Source organism: Macaca fascicularis, chromosome 7, assembly GCF_037993035.2.
Source record: "Macaca fascicularis isolate 582-1 chromosome 7, T2T-MFA8v1.1".
Lineage (NCBI taxonomy): Eukaryota > Metazoa > Chordata > Mammalia > Primates > Cercopithecidae > Macaca > Macaca fascicularis.
In genome coordinates, this window is record NC_088381.1 from 68,823,332 (window position 1) to 68,840,692 (window position 17,361).

Genomic DNA, 17,361 nt, shown 5'->3' on the forward strand with positions numbered 1-17,361 from the left:
TTATAAGGACACTAATCCTACTGAATCAGGGCCCTACCCTTAGGACCTCATTTAACCTTAATGACTTCCTGAGAGGCCTTATATCCAAATGCAGCAACACAGAGAATTAGGACTTCAATGTGAATTTGGAGGAGACAGGGACATTCAGTCCATAATGGGAAGAAAAACTATTCAGGAAGAAAAGGGGTACAGTGGCCAGAAAAAGGGGGCAGATAAAACTTCAGATGCTCTCCCCATTTCCCCCAATACACGACACACACACACACACACATACACACACACACACACACACACATACACACACAGCCCTGCCTTTGCCCCTTCCCCACAAGGCCACTCCCCAATCCATTATTTACTTCTCTCCTATCCTACTCTCTGGAGCTACCTCTTCCCCAAGTTGTCTTGTGGCTCAAAGAATGCTACATGCAGGTAGGTGCATGTAAATGTAGCCCGGAACTGGGGACCTTCTGGACCATGTGTGTCCTGAGCCCCACCATGGGACTGGGCAGGACGTAGGTCTCACCTATGTCTATTGTCCTTAGGCAGAGCCTAGCCCTGGGACATGAGTTCAGTGGGTGCTGCAACTTTGTTGGATTCACCTCAGGCCCCCTTTCCCCATCCACTTATAAGGTTCCCAGGGCCTTGATACCTCTGTTCTTGGAAGAAAAGAATGAGATTACCCAGCTCACATGAACCTGCTGGTAGCTTCCCCCAATAGAAGGACATAATTTTCTTTCTTTCTTTCCTTCTTTCTTCTTTCTTTCTTTCTTTCTTTCTTTCTTTCTTTCTTTCTTTCTTTCTTTCTTTCTTTCTTTCTTTCTTTCTTTCTTTCTTTTTTTCTTTCTTTCTTTTCTTTCCTTTCCTTCTTTCTCTCTCCCTCTCTCTTTCTTTCTTTTCTTTCTTTCTTTCTTTTTTTTTTTAGATGAAGTCTCGCTCTTTCACCCAGGCTGGAGTGCAATGGCGCAATTTTGGCTCACTGCAACCTCTGCCTCTCCAGTTCAAGCAATTCTCCTGCATCAGCCTCCTGAGTAGCTGGGACTACAGGCACCCGCCACCCCGCCTGGCTAATTTTTTGTATTTTTAGTAGAGATGGGGTTTCACCATGTTAGCCAGGGTAGTCTCAATCTTGGCCTCCCAAAGTGCTGGGATTACAGGTGTGAGCCACCACACCCGGCCAGAAGGACATAATTTTCTAGTTCAAAAGTGTGGGGTGATCAGGCCCAACACCAGGCTGTGGGGGCTACAAAGTCTGGAGGGGTCAAAGGAATGAGAAAAGGCCAGAGTGCATAAAGTGGGTCCAAGGGGCCAATGCTAGATTGGAGGCTGCAAAGGCCCCAAGCTCTGGGAGCCTACAGTATTTATTGGTGATCAAACAAGCAAGTGGTGAGGACATGTGGATGTGCGGGTAAACAGGTGAGGGTGTGGGGACATGGGGGTAGAAATGTAGCAGTGCATCAAGTGTAACTGTGATGGTTTAGCATTTTCTTTGATGCATATAGAATATGCTCTGCTGCTTGAGATAATGGAGAACATGTTTACGAGCCTGGGAGAGCAACCAACAAGTCTGTACACATTCCAGAGGTTATGAGGGGTTTTATGCCCTGAGCCCTGGATTCCGTCCAAGCCACAAGGGATTTTATGCCCTGGGCTTAGATTTCTGGTGCAGTAGGGCAGCCTTCCACCCTTTGGCACAGCACTTGGTATTCCAAAGGCCACGAGGGGTTTTAGACCCTGGACCCCAGACATGTTGCAAGACTCTTTTATATTATGCCAGACAAGCCAGTCCTACCTCAGCTCTTCTACCAACAAAAAGCATCTACCAAGTAACTAGCACAGTGAATGAAGAAAGACTTACAAGAAGGCACATTGGACCAGGCGCGGTGGCTCACGCCTGTAATCCCAGCACTTTGGGAGGCCGAGGTGGGTGGATCACGAGGTCAGGAGTTTGAGACCAGCCTGACCAACATGGTGAAACCCCATCTCTACTAAAAATACAAAAATTAGCTTGGCGTGGTGGCAGGCACCTGTAATCCCAACTACTCAGCAGACTGAGGCAGGAGAATTGCTTGAACCCGGGAGGCGGAGGTTGCAGTGAGCCGAGATCACATCACTGTACAAAAGACTGTACAGTGCTGTACAAAACACTGTACAAAACACGGTACACAACACTGTACAAAAGCTGGGCAAAAGAGTGAGACTCCATCAAAAAAAAAAAAAAAAAAAAAGGGCACATCACTGAGAAATTCTAGAAAACCAAGGGTAGAGAGGAAATCCTAAAATCTTCCAGAGAGAAAAGACAAGTCATATGCAAAGAGCCAAGGCTCCGCATGACACTGACTTCTTCCCAAAAACACTGGGAACTAAAAAATAATAGAGCAGTATTTCCCAGTGTGAGAAGAAGTTATGTTTAAATCAGAGCATTACGTCCAGCCAAACTAGTAATCAGGAGATGAGGTAGAACAATGATATTTTAAAATATGTGCAGTCAGAAAGCTTGGGTTCCATTCACTCTGTCTCAGGAAGCCACTGGAAGATGTGCTGCAACACAATGAGAGGATAAACCAAGGAAAAAGAAGATCTGGGGCCAGGGAACAGGAGATGCACACAGAAGAGGCAGCAGGAAATTCACACGATGTTGCAGAGACACGCCAGGATGCCAGCTGTATCACAGGCTGAGAGAGCTGAGTCCAGTTTGCAGCAGAAGGATGGAGGGCAAGGGAGAGAGGGAAGCCTTCAGGAAAATAACGGGGCTGATACAGTATCCAGTTTTTCTTAGTTTTTGGATAATTATCACTAGACATTTAATAGAGCAGTTGGAGCATCTGAAAAAAAAACACTAGGTACTAGGTAGGTACAAAAACATATAAACAAATGAAGGGAAAATATCTGAAGCAATTCTTAACTCCAGGGGAAGAAAGAAATGAAACAATTTTAGTGCAGGACTTGGCTGAGGGAACAATATTGAGATATCTACAAGAATGTAAATATTTTGATTTCATAAGATTGTGATCCAATCAAATTGGTAGAACGGAGGCAAGGAAATTGTTAAGACCTCATAAGGGAGGTAAATCCCAGCACTGTGCTATGCCAGGAAGTCGACAGATACTGAGGAAAACAAATCAGGAAGTGGCAACATAAACATCATTTAGAAATATAATTATAAATACCAGAGGACATAGCAAAACGAGTTTAAAGTGATGGCCTCTGGGAATTAGCACTCAAAGGCAAGAAAGGAAAGGGCACAAGAAATGGTTTTTGATATAAGCCTTTTGTCACCATTTTGTCCTTTTCTTCTTTTTTTTTTTGTTTTGTTTTTTTGTTTGTTTTACTGAGCATTTCTTGCTCCAGATACCATTTTGTTCATAACTCTGTGTATCTAGTAATTTGATCAGAATTAATACAATGTTAGTAAGTTCTGGAGATCTGTTGTACAGAATGATGACTATAGTTAATGTATACTTGAAATTTTCTAGAGTAGATTTTTTGCTTTTATTATTTTTAAGTGACACATAATAGTTGTACATATTTATGGGTACAGTATAATATTTTTACACATGTATACAATGTGCAATGATCAAATCATGGCAATTAGTGCCTCCACCACCTCAAGCATTTACCATTTCTTTGTTCTGGGAGCATTCAAAATCCACCCTTCTAGCTATTTGAAAATATATAATAAATTGTCATCAATTATTGTCACCGTATAGTGCTAAAGACACTAGAACATTTCCTCCTAACTATATATATGTGTGTGTGTGTATGTATGTGTGTGTGTGTGTGTGTATATATATATATATATATATATATATTTTTTTTTTTTTTTTTTCAGGCAGGGTCTCACTCTGTCCCCCAGGCTGGAGTGCAGTGGCACAATCGCAGCTCACTGCATCCTTGACCTCTCAGGCTCAAGTGATCCCCCCACTTCAGCCTCCTGATGTTTACTTTGAGTACTTGGATTAAGGTACATCTGTCAAGTTTCTCTACTGTAAACTTTTCCCCTTTGTAATTGTGAGCAGATATTTTGAGGCAAAATATCTGTTCCTCATCAACTTTTTGCCCACTAGCTTTAGCATCTATTGGTGATATTCTAACTCCATCGTTCCTTTTGTATTTATTCGTATTCTACTGTAAGGAAGAGATTATTTCTTCCCAGCAAACGTTTGTATTTGTGTGGGTGGGGTGGGGGGGTAGAGCATTCTCAACAAATACTCTTATCTTCTAAATACAGCGCCGCATAAAGAAGCCCCTCCCCTAGGTCTGGCGTTAATGGTGAGGAAACGATTGGGCTTTGTGTAAGGATAGCGGGGCAGGGAGCTGAGACAAGGGGGAGCTTACACAAAGCCCAAACTAAGAAAAATTACCAATAATAATGAAACTTGGCAGCTTGCTGTGATACTTGCCACACTCCTCCACTGGGGGGAGCTGTCATTATTTTCATCATCCCAGCTCGCCCATCTAGGAAACCTGCGCTAGGTAACTTAGATACGAAGTAAGAGATGGGGAGGGACGGGCGGCTGCACGGGGGCTGCCGGAAGCAGTTGTAACAGTGCTCCCGCTGCGCTGGAGCAGTTTAGGCTTTCCTAAACAGGTTACTCAGAGGAACCTCTTTAGAGGAACCTCTTCCCTCTAAAACAGGACTAATCATAGTGCTCATTAGAGCTACCGGAGGATCTCATTAAACGCAAACGGTCAGGCCCCGCCCCCGCCGCCAGGGACTGTGATTTGTGTTTGTTTGGGGCGGGCCCAGCACAGGTCTTCCGAGTGAGCTCTTCGGGCAGTTCCGTGCTCTGCCGGGTACCCTCGGGGGCTATCCTCCCAAATTCTATGTGTCAGAGTAATGCTGTTGGCATAAACTGGACTGGACTGTCTTTTGCTTTCTGTGTCACGGATACAGTGCTTGCTGAAGATTGAAAGTGCCCCCAGAAATTTTGGAGGTAATTATTTTTTCCCATATCTTTCTTTGTTATTTTCAACAAACAAAAGTTAAATAATTATATAAAATGAGTATTGTTAAATTTTTTTAAGTTTATTTTTATTTTTTGAGGCGGAGTCTTCCTGTCGCACCCTGGAGTGCAGTGTTGTGATCTCGGCTCACAGCAACCTCCACCTCAAGCAATTTTCCTGCCTCAACCTCCTGAGTAGCTGGGATTACAGGCTCCTGCCACCACGCCTGGCTAATTTTTGTACTTTTAGTAGAGATGGGCGGGATTCACCATGTTGGCCAGGCTGGTCTCGAACTCCTGACCTCAAATGATCCGCCCACCTCGGTCTCCCAAAGTGCTGGGATTACAGGCCTGACTCACCGCGCCTGGCCAAATTTTTTTTTTTAAAAAAACTCAATTGGGGGAACTAAGATGTTATAATCAGTTCAAAGGAGAAGTCAAAGAAGGACAAATTAATTTGGAGTAAAGTAACGTTGAAATGAATTTATAAATGGACACAAAAGTAACCTCTTCCTTCTACAGTGGGGAAGTCAACTGAAGCTCTATTGGAACAATTTTATTTGCAAGTCTCTAGACAGGAATTTTCTGCATGCTCAGGTATCTACAACTTTCAAAGTTGCAAAATCTCTTGAAGGCAGTGGAAGGTTCAGAGCCCCTGTAGAATCTGAATCAGAACCTAGGTTATTGCTCTTATCAGTGCATAGTTTTTCACTGAAGCACACATTTCCCCCCATATCTATAAATTCATATATGTTTCCTGTATTGCCTATGTCATGAAGATTTTCCATTTTATTAGTATGTAATTATGCATTGTTTTATCTTGTAACTAGGAAGATTCCAAATCTATTATGTCTCATATTTAATAGTCTTCATTTTCTGAATTAAACGTGTCATGTGTTTGATTATTTTACTGATAGTTTCAAAGAACCAGCATTCGGAGTTCTTCCTCCCTTCCTTCCTCTTTACTTGAGGATGCCTCTTTTTCCCATTAGAACTTGTGAGAAATATGAATACTGCTTATTTTCTGTCTTCAGCTGCAAAGTTTGGCAAATGATAGCCAGCTGCTTGTTTGTGTGTGAGCCAGAAACTAGAAATGGCTTTTTATTGTTAGTTTTTATTATTTTTAAGACCACCCTCCAGCAGGTGTATAAAAATGGCTTTTACTTTTTTTTTTTTTTTTTTTTTTCTTGAGACAAGGTCTCACCCTGTCACTCAGGCTGGAGAGCAGTGATGCCAGGGTGTGTTTCAATATGGCTATGTTCCAATAAAACTTTATGGGCACTGAAATTTGAATTTTCACTGACCATATTCTTCTTCATCTTTTAAACATTTAGAAATGTAGGGCATGGTGGCTCAGCACTTTGGGAGGCCGAGGCAGGAGGATTGCTTGAGGCTAGGAGTTCAAGACCAGCCTGGACAACATAACGAGGATCTGTCTCTACTAAAAGTTAAAAAAAAAAAAAAAAAAAAAAAAAAGCCAGGTGTGGTGGCACACTAATTTTAAAGTCCCAGCTACTTGAGAGGCTGAGGTGGGAGGATTGCTTGAGCCCAGGAGTTCAAGGCTGCAGTGAGCTATGATGGCTCCTCTGCACTCCAGCATGGGCAACAGAGTGAGACCCTGTCTCTAATTTACCAAAAGAAAGAAGGAAGGGAAATGATTTTGAGTGGTTTTCCTTGGCTTTTGATGAGTCAACAGATGTTACCAATACTGCTCAAGGTGTCAGTGCCAAGTTTGAAGAGCCTGAGAATTTGACTTTATGAGTAATCTACATAGAACAACTATGGGTGATAATATTTTTGAAGAAGACTAGAAATCACTAGTTCAATGTAACCTGAGGTGGGAATCTGCTGAGCTCTGGTACAGCTGGTTATAGTAAAAGTGTGTGTGGAGCAGAAAAAGGCTCATTTGGAGAAATTCCAAAGCTTGCAAAAATGTAAAGTGTTTACAACCATGATTGTCATTTTATTATTCATCAGATACCTTGTGGAAAATATCTATGTTGTGGATAATGGAAGTGAACTTCATTTCCTCTCACTTAACTATCATCAATTCTATGAAATTTGGTAAAGTGTTGTTTTGTTGTTTTTTTTTTTGAGACGGAGTCTTGCTCTGTCGCCCAGGCTGGAGTGTAGTGGCCGGATCTCAGCTCACTGCAAGCTCCGCCTCCCGGGTTTACGCCATTCTCCTGCCTCAGCCTCCTGAGTAGCTGGGACTACAGGCGCCTGCCACCACGCTCAGCTAGTTTTTTTGTATTTTTTTTTAGTAGAGATGCGGTTTCACCATGTTAGCCAGGATGGTCTCGATCTCCTGACCTCGTGATCTGCCCGTCTCGGCCTCCCAAAGTGCTGGGATTACAGGCTTGAGCCACTGCGCCCGGCCTAAGTGTTGTTTTTAAAGTGTGATAAAATATAATATTTATCATTTTAACCACCCATAAGTGTACAATTCAGTGATGTTAAATGCATTCATGTTATATATCATCATTGTGTATACTCAAAAAACTTTTTCATCATCCCAAATAAAAACTCTATACTCATTAAATAACTCCCAAACCCTTTCCCCAAACCCCAAGTAACTTCAGTTCCGTTTTCTGTCTCTATGAATTTGCCTTTTCTAGGTACTTCATATAAGTGAAATCATACAATATATGTCCTTCTATGCCTGGCTGCTTTCACTAAGCATAATGTTTCCAAGGTCCGTCCGTATTGTAGCATATATCAAAATTATATTCCTTTTGTGGCTGAATAATGTTCCATTGTGTGTATATACCACATTTTGTTTATCTATTCATCTGTTGAAGGACATGTGGGTTGTTTCTATTGTGAATAATGCTGCTGTAAACATGGGTGTACAAATATCTGTGGAATCATTACTTGTGCTAACCATTCATTAGCACAAGATGTCTTTCTATTTATTTAGGCCTTTATTTAGGACTTTCAAGAATGTTTTGTAATTTTCTGGGTTATATTCCCATAAGTGGAATTGCTGGGTCCTATAGTAATTCTATGTTTAAGTTTTTGAGGAAATACCATACATAATATCTTCCACAGGAGCTGCACCATTTTACATTCTCACCAGCAATGCACAGAATTCTGATTTTTCCACATCCTTGCCAACATGTTATTTTCCATTAAAATAATAGTGCTTATCCTAATGAGTGTGAAATGAAGATATTTCATTGTGGTGTTGACTTGCATTTCCCTAATGGTTAGTGATGTTGAGCATCTTTTCGTGTGCTTATTGAACATTTGTATGTCATCTTTGGAGAAATGTCCATTCAAATGCTTTGCCCATTTTTGAATCAAGTGGTTTGTTTTCTTGAGTTGTAGGAGTTCTTTATATATTCTGGATATTGATCCCTTATGAAATATGTGACTTGCAGATATTTTCTCTTTGTGGGTTGCCTTTAACTCTGTTGATAGTGTTCTTTGATAACTACTGGGGGAACCAGCCCCCAATATTTCAACGTAGGTTCTTTTCTATTTTCTCTAAGTGTCTGCCGGTCTGAGAAATAAAGATAAAGAGTACAAAGAGAAATTTTACAGCTGGGCCTCTGGAGGTGACATCACATATCAGCAGGTTCTGTGATGTCCACCTGAGCTGCAAAACCAGCAAGTTTTTATTAGGGATTTTGAAAGGGGAGGGGTATACAAACAGGGAGTAAGTCACAAGGATCACATGCTTCAAAGGACCATAAAGATCACAAGGCGAAGGCAAAATTAGAATTACTGATGAGGGTCTGTGTTCCACTGTGCATGCATTGTCTTGATAAACATTTTAACAGGAAACAGGGTTCAAGAGCAGACAACTGGTCTGACTAGAATTCACCAGGCTGGAATTTCCAATCCTAGTAAGCCTGAGGGCACTGCAGGAGACCAGGGCATATTTCATCCCTTATCTCAACCCCATAAGACAGACAATCCCCAAGCGGCCATCTGTAGACCTACCCCTGGGAATGCATTCCTTCCCCAGGGTTATCAATTATTAATATTCCTTGCTGGGAAAAGAATTCAATGATATTTTTCCTACTCACACATCCATCTACAGGCTCCCTGCAAGAAGAAAAATATGGCTCTATTCTGGCCGACCCCACAGGCAGTCAGACCTTATAGTTATCTTTCTTGTTCCCTGAAAATCGCTGTTATTCTGTTCTTTTTCAGGGTGCCCTGATTTCATATTGTTCAAGCACCCATGTTTTACAATCAGATTTCATATTGTTCAAACACATGTTTTACAAACAATTTGTACAGTTAACACAATCATCACAGGGTCCTCAGGCGACATACATCCTCAACCTACGAAGATGATGGGATTAAGAGATTAAAGACAGGCAAAAGAAATTATAAGAGTATTGACTGGGGAAGTGATAAATGTCCATGAAATCTTCACAATTTATGTTCAGAGATTGCAGTAAAGACAGGCATAAGAAATTATAAAAGTATTAATTTGGGGAATTGATAAATGTCCATTAAATCTTCACAATTTATGTTCTTCTGCCGCGGCTTCAGCTGGTCCCTCTGTTCAGGGTCCCTGACTCCCTGCAACAGATAACAAGTTTATTTTGATAAAGCTGAGTTTGTCTATTTTTTCTTTTGTTGCCTGTGCTTTTGGTGTCATATCTAAGAATGCTTTACCAAGTCCAAGGTCATGAAGAATTACTCTTACATTTTCTTCTAAGAGTTTTATAGTTTTAGCTTTTATATTTAGGTCTTTAATCCATTTTTTAAATTTTAGTGTATAGTATGAGGTAGAGGCCCAGCTTCATTCTTTTACCTGTGGAACTCCAGTTAACCCAGCACTATTTGTTGAAGACTGTTCTTTCCACATTGAACAGACTTGGCACCCTTGTCAAAAGTCAATTTGCCACAGATGTACAAGTTTATTTCTGAACTCTCAGTTCTACTCCATTTGTCTATATATCTGTCCTTATGCCAGTACCACACTGTTTTGATTACTGTAGGTTTGCAGGTTTGTAGTAAGTTTTGAAGTTGGAAACTGTGAATCCTCTCAAGTTCTTTTTCAAGATTTTTTTTTTGGCCATTTGAGCTATATTAGTTTTCTAGGGTTGCCATTAAAAAAATACCACAAACTGGCTGGGTGCATTGGCTCATACCTGTAATCCCAACACTCTGGGAGGCCGAGGCAAGTGGATCACCTGAGGTCAGAACTTCAGACCAGCCTGGCCAACATGGTAAAACCCCGTCTCTACTAAAAATACAAAAACTAGCCCGGTGTGGTGATATGAGCTTGTGGTCCCAGCTACTTGGGAGGTGAAGACAGGAGGATCATTTGAACCTGGGAGGCAGAGGTTGCAGTGAGCCCGAGATCTTGCCACGGCATTCTAGCCTGGGTGACAGAGCTAGACTCTATCTCAAAAAGAAAACAAAAACCAAAATACCACAAAATGGGTTGCTTAAACAACAGAATTTTATTTTCTTACAGTTCTGGGGGCTGGAAGTCTAAGATCAAGGTGTCAGCAGGTATGGTTTCTCTTGAGGACTCTCTCCGTGGCTTGCGGATGGCTACTTTCTTGCTACATCCTCATATGGTGTTTTCTTTGTGTACTTGCATCACTGATGTCAGTCAGTGTCTCCAAATTTCTCCTCCTTATAAGGATACCAGCTAGATTAGATTAGGGATCACCCTAACAGCCTTATTTTAACTCAATCACTTTTTTTTTTTTTTTTTTTTTAAGATGAAGTTTTGCTCTTGCTGCCCATCCTGGAGCACAATGGCATGATCTCGACTCACTTCAACCTCCACCTCCTGGATTTAAGCAATTCTCTTGCCTCAGCCTCCCAAGTAGCTGGGATTACAGACACCCACCACCACGCCTGACTAATTTTGTATTTTTAGTAGAGATGGGGTTTTACCATATTGGTCAGGCTAGTCTTGAACTCCTGACTTCAGGTGATCCACCTGCCTCAGCCTCCCAAGGTGCTGGGATTACAGGTGTGAACTACCATGCCTGGCCCTCAATCACTTCTTTAAATGTCCTATCTCCAAATACAGTCACATTCTAAGGTACTAGGGGGTTATGGATTTGAACATGTGAATTGAGAGGACAGGAGGACACAATCCAGCGCATAACATAAGCTCCTTGCAATTTCATATGAACTGAAGATCAGATTTTCCATTTCTGCAAAAAAGGCTTTTGAAATTTTGTTAGAAGTTGTCTTGAATCTGTAGATAACTTTGGGTAGTATTGATATTAATTCTTTCCATTCATTAGCACAAGATGTCTTTCCATTTATTTAGGCCTTTCTTGATTTAGGACTTTCAGGAATGTTTTGTAATTTTCAGTGTACAAGTCTTTCACTCCTTGGTTAAATTCATTCCCAGATATTTCATGCTTTTAGATGATATTGTACATGGAATTGCTTTTTAAATTTCCTTTTCTGATTGTTCAATATTGGTATATAGAAACATAACTAGTTTTTGTGTGTTGATCTTGTACCCTGAATTTTTGCTGAATCATTTTTTGCTCTAGGAGTTGCCTTACATTCTTTGGGATTTTCTATGTACAAGATCATATTGTCTGTCAATATAGTTTTACTTCCTTTTCAGTTTGAATGCTTTTTATTTCTTATATAATTGCTGTGGCTGCAACTTCTAGTACAGGCCTGGTGCAGTGGCCAGTGGCTCACATCTGTAATCCCAACACTTCGTGAGTCAGAGACAGGTGGATCCCTTGAGCCCAGGAGTTTGAGACAAGCCTGAGCAACATGGCAAAACCCTATCTCTATAAAAACAAAAATTACCCAGGTGTGGTGGCACATGCCTGTGGTCTCAGCCTCAGGAGACTGAGATGAGAGGGTCACTGCAGCCCAGGAGGTCAAAGCTGCAGTGAGCTATGATGGTACAACTGTACTCCAGTGTGTATAACACTGTGAGACCCTGTCAAAAAAAAAAAAAAAAAAAAAAAAGGTAGAAACTTCCAATACAATGTTGAATAGCACTGGTGAAAACAGACATTTTTGACTTGTTTGTGAAGTTATGGGAAAAACTTTCAGTCTTTTCCCATTGAGTATGATGTTAGCTGTGGGCTTTTCATAAGTGCCTTTATTATGCTGAAGAACCTTCCCTCTATTCCCAGTTTTCTGAGAGTTACTTTTTAAATAAAGTTCTGTTTTTAATTCTGAGAGTTTTTATGAAAAAGTGTTGGCTTTTATAAATGCCTTTTCTGTACCAATTAAGATAATCATTCTATTAATGTGATGTTATATTAATTTGATTTTCTTATGTTGAACAATTTTTGCATTCCTGTTACAAATTCCACTTGGTGATGATATATAATGTATTGTATTTGGTTTGCTAGTGTTTTGCTGAAGATTTTTGTATTGATATTCATAAGGGATACTGATTTTTATTTTTTTCTTTATGTCTTAATATGGCTTTGTTAGTAGGGTAATGCTGGCATCTGAATAAGTTAGGAAGTATTTCCTCCTCTTTGAATTTTTTTGGAAGTGTTTGAGAAGGATTGATATTAATTTTTCTTTAAATCTTTAGAAGGCTTCATCAGTGAATCCATCTGGTCCTAGGCTTTTCTTTGTTGAGAAGTTTTGATTAAATGTTTTTACTTGTTATATGTCTGGTAAGACTTTCAATTTCTTTTTGAGTCAATTTATGTAATTTATATGTTTCTAGATATTTGTCCATTTCATCTAGGTTATCCAATTTTTGGTGTATAATTGTTCATAGTATTCTTATATAATGCTTTTCATTACTGTTTGTTCAGAAGTAATGTCCCTGCTTTCATTTCTGATTTTGATTATTTGCATGTTCGTGTGTGTGTGTCGAGCTAAAAGTTTGTCAAAATTTATTTTTTTCAACAAACTAACTTTTGGTTTCATTGATTGTTTTTCCATGATCTATTTTTATTTATTTTTACTCTAATCTTTATTTCCCTCTTTGTGTTAGCTTTTGGTTGAGTTTGCTCTTCTTTTTCTTGAGCCTTAAGGTATGAAGTTAGGTTATTGATTTGAGATATTTTTTCTTTTTTTATATAGGCATTTACAGCTATACATTTCCCTCTGAGTACCGCCTTTACTGCATCCTGTAAGTTTTGGTATGTTGTTTTCATTTTCGTTTGTCTTTAAGTGTTTTCTAATTTCTCTTATGATTTCTTTGACCTATAATTTGTTTAAGAATGTGTTGTTAGCCAGGCACGGTGGCTCATGCCTGTAATCTCAACACTTTGGGAGGCCAAGATGGGTGGATCACCTCACCTGAGGTCAGGAGTTTGAGACCAGCCTGGCCAACATGGTGAAACCCCGTCTCTACTAAAAATACAAAATTAGCCAGGCATGGTGGTGGGCACCTGTAATCCCAGCTACTTGAGAGGCTGAGGCAGGAGAATCGCTTGAACTTGCGAGGCAGAGGTTGCAGTGAGCCAAGCCCACGCCATTGCACTCCAGCCTGGGCAACAGAGTGAGACTCCATCTCAGAAAAAAAAAAAAAAAAAAAAAAGGCCGGGCGCGGTGGCTCACGCCTGTAATCCCAGCACTTTGGGAGGCCGAGATGGGCGGATCACAAGGTCAGGAGATCGAGACCATCCTGGCTAACACGGTGAAACCCCGTCTCTACTAAAAGTACAAAAAACTACCCGGGCGAGGTGGCAGGCGCCTGTAGTCCCAGCTACTCGGGAGGCTGAGGCAGGAGAATGGCGTAAACCCAGGAGGCGGAGCTTGTAGTGAGCCGAGTTCGCGCCACTGCACTCCAGCCTGGGTGACAGAGCAAAGACTCCGTCTCAAAAAAAAAAAAAAAAGAATGTGGTGTTGGCCAGGCGTGGTAGCTCACACCTGTAATCCTAGCACTTTGGAAGGCCAAAGTGGATGGGTTGCTTGAGCTCAGTAGTTTGAGACCAGCCTGGGCAACATGGTGAAACCTCATCTCTACGAAAAAAATACAAAAATTAGCCGGCCATAGTGGTGTGTGCTTGTAGTCCCAGCTATTTGGGGGACTCAGGCAGATGGGTCACTTGAGCCCAGGAAGTGGAGGTTGCAGTTAGCCAAGATCATGACACTGCCCTCTAGCCTGGGAGATACAGTAAGACCCTGTCTTTAAAAAAAAAAAAAGTTTTGGTTAATGACCATATATTTGTGGATTTTTTCCACCTATTATTGATTTTTAGATTTATTCCACTGTGGTCAGAAGATACTTTGTATGATTTCAAACTTTTAAAATTTATTTGGACTTGATTTGTATTCTAACATATGGTATATTTTGGAGAATGTTCCGTGTACATTTGAGAAGAATGTATATTCTGCTGTTACTGGGTGGAGTGTTCTATATATGTCTTTAGGTCTAGTTGATTTATGGTGTTGTTCAAGCTTTCTATATCCTTAATGATCTTCTGCCTAGATTTTCTATCCATTATTAAAAGTGGGATGTTGGCTAGGTATAGTGGCTTATGCCTGTAATCCCACCACTTTGGGAAGCTGAGGCAGGAGGATCATTTGAGGCCAGGAGTTTGAGACTAGCCTGGGCAACATAGCAAGACTCCATTTCTGGAAAAATAATTAAAAAAAAATAAAGCCAGGTGATGGTATGCACCTGTATTCCTAGTTACCCAGGAGGCTGAGGCAGGGGGATTGCTTAAGCCCAGGAGTTGGAAGCTGTACTATGATCACACCATAGTATTCTAGCCTGGACAACAGAGCAAGACCCTGTCTCTAAAAATAAAACACAACAAAAAGTGGGACATTGAAGTCTACAGCTATTATTGTAGAATGATTTCTCCCTTCACTTCTGTCAATATTTGCTTCATATATTTGGAACTCTGATGTTTGGTGAATATATGCTTATAACTACATAATTATATAATATATATGCTTATAATTATATAATCTTGGTGAATCAACTTATCATTTATTGATGTATAACATCCTTGTCCCTTGTAATAGTTTTTGGCATAAAGCCTGTTTTGTCCAATATTAGTATAGCAACCCCGGCTCCCTTTTGGGAACTATCTGCATGGAATCTTTTTCTATCCTTTCACTTTCAGCCTATCTGTGTGTTTGAATTTAAAGTGTGTTTCTTGTAGACAGCATACAGTTGGTTCATGTTTTTAAAAACCCATTTTGTCATTCTCTGTCTTGACTGGAAAGTTTCATCTATTTACATTTAAAGTAATTACTGATAAGAAAAGACTTCTAGGCCGGGCGCGGTGGCTCAAGCCTGTAATCCCAGCACTTTGGGAGGCCGAGACGGGCGGATCACGAGGTCAGGAGATCGAGACCATCCTGGCTAACACGGTGAAACCCCGTCTCTACTAAAAAATACAAAAAACTACCCGGGCGAGGTGGCGGGCACCTGTAGTCCCAGCTACTCGGGAGGCCGAGGCAGGAGAATGGCGTGAATCCGGGAGGCGGAGCTTGCAGTGAGCTGAGATCCGGCCACTGCACTCCAGCCTGGGCGGCAGAGCGAGACTCCGTCTCAAAAAAAAAAAAAAAAAAAAAAAAAAAAGAAAAGACTTCTGCCATTTTGCTATTTGTTTTCTATATATCTTATAATTTTTTGTCCCTTGTTTTCCTTTTGTATTTTGTTGATTTTCAGTAGTGAACCATTTTGATTCCCTTTTCATTTCCTTTGTGTATAGTCGGCTGGTATTTTCTTTGTGAAGAAGACTACAGTAAAATCAAATTTTACTGTGGGGCTTACATTTCCCATCAGTATTAGTCTGCTAGGGCTGCCATAACAAAGTACTATAGACTGGGTGATTTAAGCAACAGAAAATTTATTTTCTCACTATTCTGGAAGCTACAAGTTGGAGACCAAAATGTCAGGAGAGTTGTTTCTTTCAGCACTTTAAAATATGTCATCCTGTTGCCTCTGGAATCCATGGTATCTGATGAGAAATTGGAAGTAATCTTATTGAGGATAATTTGTACATGATGAGGTGCTTCTTGGTGCTTTCAAGGTTGTCTTTGGCTTTGAACAATTTGACTATGATGTGTTTCAGTGTGGGTCTCTTTGATTTTTATCTTACTTGAAATTTGGTGAGCCTCTTGGTTTTGCAGATTCATGTCTTTTATCAAATCCAACCCAGGGCTTCTTAATTTCTCTGTTTTTATTTTTATTTATATTTTATTTTCAGTTGAAAATCTCTAGGGGTTTCTTTGAGGTTTGGGGCCCTATTGTCAGAGGCATGTGAACCAGAGCAATTCCATCTTAAATAGGAGCTGGGCAAAATGAAGTTGAAACCTACTGGACTACATTCCCAGATGATTAAGGCATTTTAAGTCACAGGGTGAGACAGGAGGTCAGCACAAAATACAGGTTATAAAGACCTTGCTGATAAAACAGTTTGCAGTAAAGGAGCTGGCCAAAACCCAACAAAACCAAAATAGCAATGAGAGTGACCTCTGGTTGTCCTCACTGCTATACTCCACCAGTACCATGACAGTTTACAAATGCCATGGCAACATCAGGAAGTTACCCTATATGGTCTAAAAAGGGGAGGCATGAATAATCCACCCCTTGTTTAGCGTATCATCGAGAAATAACCGTAAAAAAATGGACAACCAGCAGCCCTTGGGGCTGGTCTGTCTATGGAGTAGTCATTCTTTTATTCCTTTACTTTCTTAATAAACTTGCTTTCACTTTGCACTGTGGACTCGCCCTGAATTCTTTCTTGCGTAAGATCCAAACCCTCTCTTGGGGTCTGGATTGGGACCCCTTTCCTGTAACATATTTTTCTGTCCTGTAACACTATGGTTTAAATATTTTAAATACAAATTAAACATAATCAATACTCTTATAGAAGAAGTTAAACACTTTTTTTCATTTCTTATGAATAATCAGAGGGTTGTAATCTGGGTTATCTCATAATATATTTGTTTTTTTCATTCTGTATGTTCATTATCGCAAACCATTTCTCATTGGAGGAAGGATGTGACTAGTTTTTTGGGGTTCTGGCTTGCAGGGTACAGTGTTTCTTTGGGTTGATGGAACCCTTGTGTGATATTGTGAAATACATATATTTGGTCTTCATTCCTGTTTCTTGACATAACTTGTAAAACACTTGGAATCTCTGGAGTTATGAGTGTCTTTTTCTATGCTAATGAGATGACTGGTGGCTGGGGCCTTTGTAGCTTCGGAATAGGGGCTGGTTATAGGAAAGACCAAGGCATGATTAGAGGGTTGAGGCTTTTAGCTCCACCCACCAACCTGCAGGGAGAGGAGAGAAGCTGAAGGTTAAGCTGACCCCCAGTGGCCAATGATTTAATCAGTCTTCCCTGTGTAGAGCTCCCAGACAGCTGGATGCTCCTTATCAGGCTGAGGAAGTTCCCTTTTATTTTTATCATGAAAGCGTTAAATTTTGTCAAATGCCTTTATTCTTTCTGTTGAGATAACCATGTGGTTTTGTTCTTTATCAATGTGGTGTATTACATTGATTGATTATTGTATGCTTAG

General features: G+C 40.5%; 1 protein-coding gene and 1 long non-coding RNA gene across 8 annotated transcripts in view; one reads left to right on the forward strand and one right to left on the reverse strand.

The window, feature by feature from the left end:
• Nucleotides 1–4,480: 4,480 nt before the first annotated feature.
• The window catches only part of LOC123574471 (uncharacterized), a 54,526-nt gene continuing 41,645 nt past the window's right edge, over nucleotides 4,481–17,361 (forward strand). For all 5 annotated transcript variants that reach the window (XR_006699384.3, XR_012415306.1, XR_012415304.1 and 2 more), the window contains exons 1-2: nucleotides 4,481–4,934; nucleotides 12,954–13,012. This is a non-coding gene — a long non-coding RNA (uncharacterized lncRNA). The remainder of the gene's footprint in view (nucleotides 4,935–12,953; nucleotides 13,013–17,361) is intronic.
• PDE8A (phosphodiesterase 8A) overlaps nucleotides 8,480–17,361 on the reverse strand; it is a 179,701-nt gene continuing 170,819 nt past the window's right edge. For all 3 annotated transcript variants that reach the window (XM_073996593.1, XM_073996591.1, XM_065548354.2), the window contains one exon: nucleotides 8,480–9,482. In XM_073996593.1, the coding sequence (XP_073852694.1) occupies nucleotides 9,375–9,482 (108 nt within the window). In that variant the 3' untranslated portion in view covers nucleotides 8,480–9,374. The remainder of the gene's footprint in view (nucleotides 9,483–17,361) is intronic.